We start from the raw sequence: 2,308 nt of genomic DNA on the forward strand, positions 1-2,308 counted from the left end.
GATGATAACAGCGATGCGTCTTCGGCTCGTGTTCCCGTGATTATAGTCATCGCTAGGTGGTCAACGAATCTAAATGTATTTTTTCTATCACTTCTGATGAATAGTTTGCAAGTTTTTCCTGCAAAAAAATAAAAAGTTGCACCTTCACTGGGCAGTGAGGTTATGAAGAAGTACATCCAGATGAGCTAGTTGCACCTTCACTAAGGCAGGACGTGGCCAGTGAGGTGAACCAGATTCTCCAGGGACCAGGGGAGGGTCAGTGAGTGACAGAGTATCCACACTGACATTCTCTTTTCCTGCCACAGATAGGCCTCTGCCATGCATTCTCCCGCGCATGCACGAAATTCCACTACCTGATGCTTTTCTGATGCTCCTAAACTAACCGTGATCAGATTCACCACCCACACCTCACCAACCCGTCAAAGCAGAGCAGAGCAGTCACCCCTCACCAACACACACAAAAGATCAAAACTTTCTCCCCATCTCTCGTTTCGTTCGTGCATATCATATCTGATCTCATCTCTCTTCCCCCGAAACAAGGGGAGCACAAGGCGTCAAGCTAACGGCCCCTCGGCTCCCGCTATCTATCCATCTATAAATGCGACGTCCCGAACCAACCTCCAGGATCCTGATCTCCCACGGAATAGAAAGTTGAGATTTTCCCGGTTAAGAATACGAGCCTACAGCAGGAAGGTGCGCGTGCGTGCCGGTGCGTGATCATGAAGCCGCGTGGGCTTCCGGCGGCGGCGGCCGGTGTGCCGGCGAGGCTCCGCCCGCACCTTCCTCGGGTCACAGCCTTCCTGATTGTCTTCTCCGTCGGATACTCGCTCGGCATCGTCTCGTCGTCCACCCGCCCGTCCACGCCCAAGCCGTCGCAGACGGTCATACGGCCGCACGCCGCGCACCTCACCGCGGCATCCTCGAGCGGCGTCACGGCGTCGTCGAACGGCACGGGCACGGGCGCGGCCTACCCGCGGTCGCCGCCGCACGACCTGTTCCGGTTCGGGGATAAGTGCGGGGAGCCGGTGCCGGCGGTGGACGTGGTGAAGACGCTTCTTGACAAGCTGTTCGACGGCGAGAGCCCGTACGCGAGCTTCCCGCCGGCGCACACGGCCGCGCTGCTGCACCCGGCGGCGGCGCGGCCCCGCGGGTGGGGGTCGACGGGGGCGGTGTTCGCGGACCTCATCGAGGAGGTGCGCCCCGACGTGATCGTGGAGCTGGGCGCTTTCCTGGGCGCCTCGGCGCTGCACATGGCGGCCGTGGCCCGGAACCTGTCGCTGTCCCCGGCCATCCTCTGCGTCGACGACTTCCGCGGCTGGCCGGCCTTCCGCGGCCGCTTCCGCCGCGACGTCCCGCAGCAGCGGCACGGCGACGCGCTGCTGCTGCCGCAGTTCATGGCCAACGTGCTGGCGGCGGGGCCCGAGGCCGCGGCCGCGGTGCTGCCGCTGCCCTTCTCCACGGCGTCCACGCTCGGGGCGCTGTGCCGGTGGGGCGTGTACGCGGACCTCATCGAGGTGGACGCGGGCCACGACTTCCACTCGGCGTGGGCCGACATCAACCTGGCCTGGGCCGTGCTGCGCCCCGGCGGCGTCATGTTCGGCCACGACTACTTCACGGCCGCCGACGACCGCGGCGTCCGGCGCGCCGTGACGCTGTTCGCCAGGGTCAAGGGGCTCACCGTCCGGCCCCACGGCCAGCACTGGATCCTCTCCCCGAAGCCGCGCGGCGACGGCCGGTGACGCGCGCGTGCTCTCCGTCGGTCTCTCCGGTGCGCGTGCTCGTGCTTGTCGCCGTCACCGGCGGGGCCTGCCACGCACTCCCGCGAGGCATCCAGCGGAAACCCACCATACGTGTCCACGTCCCAGAGCAGAGCAGGACGAAAAGCTTACGTACGCGCCTTGTCCCCGGTCTTTGAACTTGCTATCGAGGTGTTCGTTCGTTTGGGCCGCCATTTTTTCTTTTCTCCACCAAACGACATATTCTTCTCACACGACGAGAAATCAACAAACGCGATTGTGCACGCACGTCCATTGTACATCAAAGGTTGATGAAAAGCTGTTGTCATGTTTGGTAACTTATTACTTATCGACCAAGATGAGATAGATTATTTATCTTCTGGTAAAGAAAAAGCAGAAGGGTTCTTCGCGGTACGGAGATGGAGGGATAGACTGCAGATGTTGATGTTGATGGTGATATATAAGTTGTGTACGTAGTGGAGGATGATGTGGTTCGCGCACCATCCGGGGGGAGGAAGCTTTAGCTAGAGCTAGAGCTAGAAGAAGGTGACGGTGCGACCGAAAGCGTTGAG

The 2,308-nt window shown here is 60.9% G+C and overlaps 1 protein-coding gene across 1 annotated transcript; it reads left to right on the top strand.

The window, feature by feature from the left end:
• The first annotated feature begins 411 nt into the window (after window positions 1-411).
• On the top strand, window positions 412-2,078 carry LOC123112738 (uncharacterized). The gene has a single exon (XM_044533812.1). The coding sequence runs from the start codon at window positions 720-722 to the stop codon at window positions 1,737-1,739; it is 1,020 nt and encodes a 339-aa protein (XP_044389747.1). The 5' UTR covers window positions 412-719; the 3' UTR covers window positions 1,740-2,078.
• Window positions 2,079-2,308: the final 230 nt, after the last annotated feature.

The sequence above is a fragment of the Triticum aestivum genome, chromosome 5B (genome assembly GCF_018294505.1).
Source record: "Triticum aestivum cultivar Chinese Spring chromosome 5B, IWGSC CS RefSeq v2.1, whole genome shotgun sequence".
NCBI classification, from domain to species: Eukaryota; Viridiplantae; Streptophyta; class Magnoliopsida; order Poales; family Poaceae; genus Triticum; species Triticum aestivum.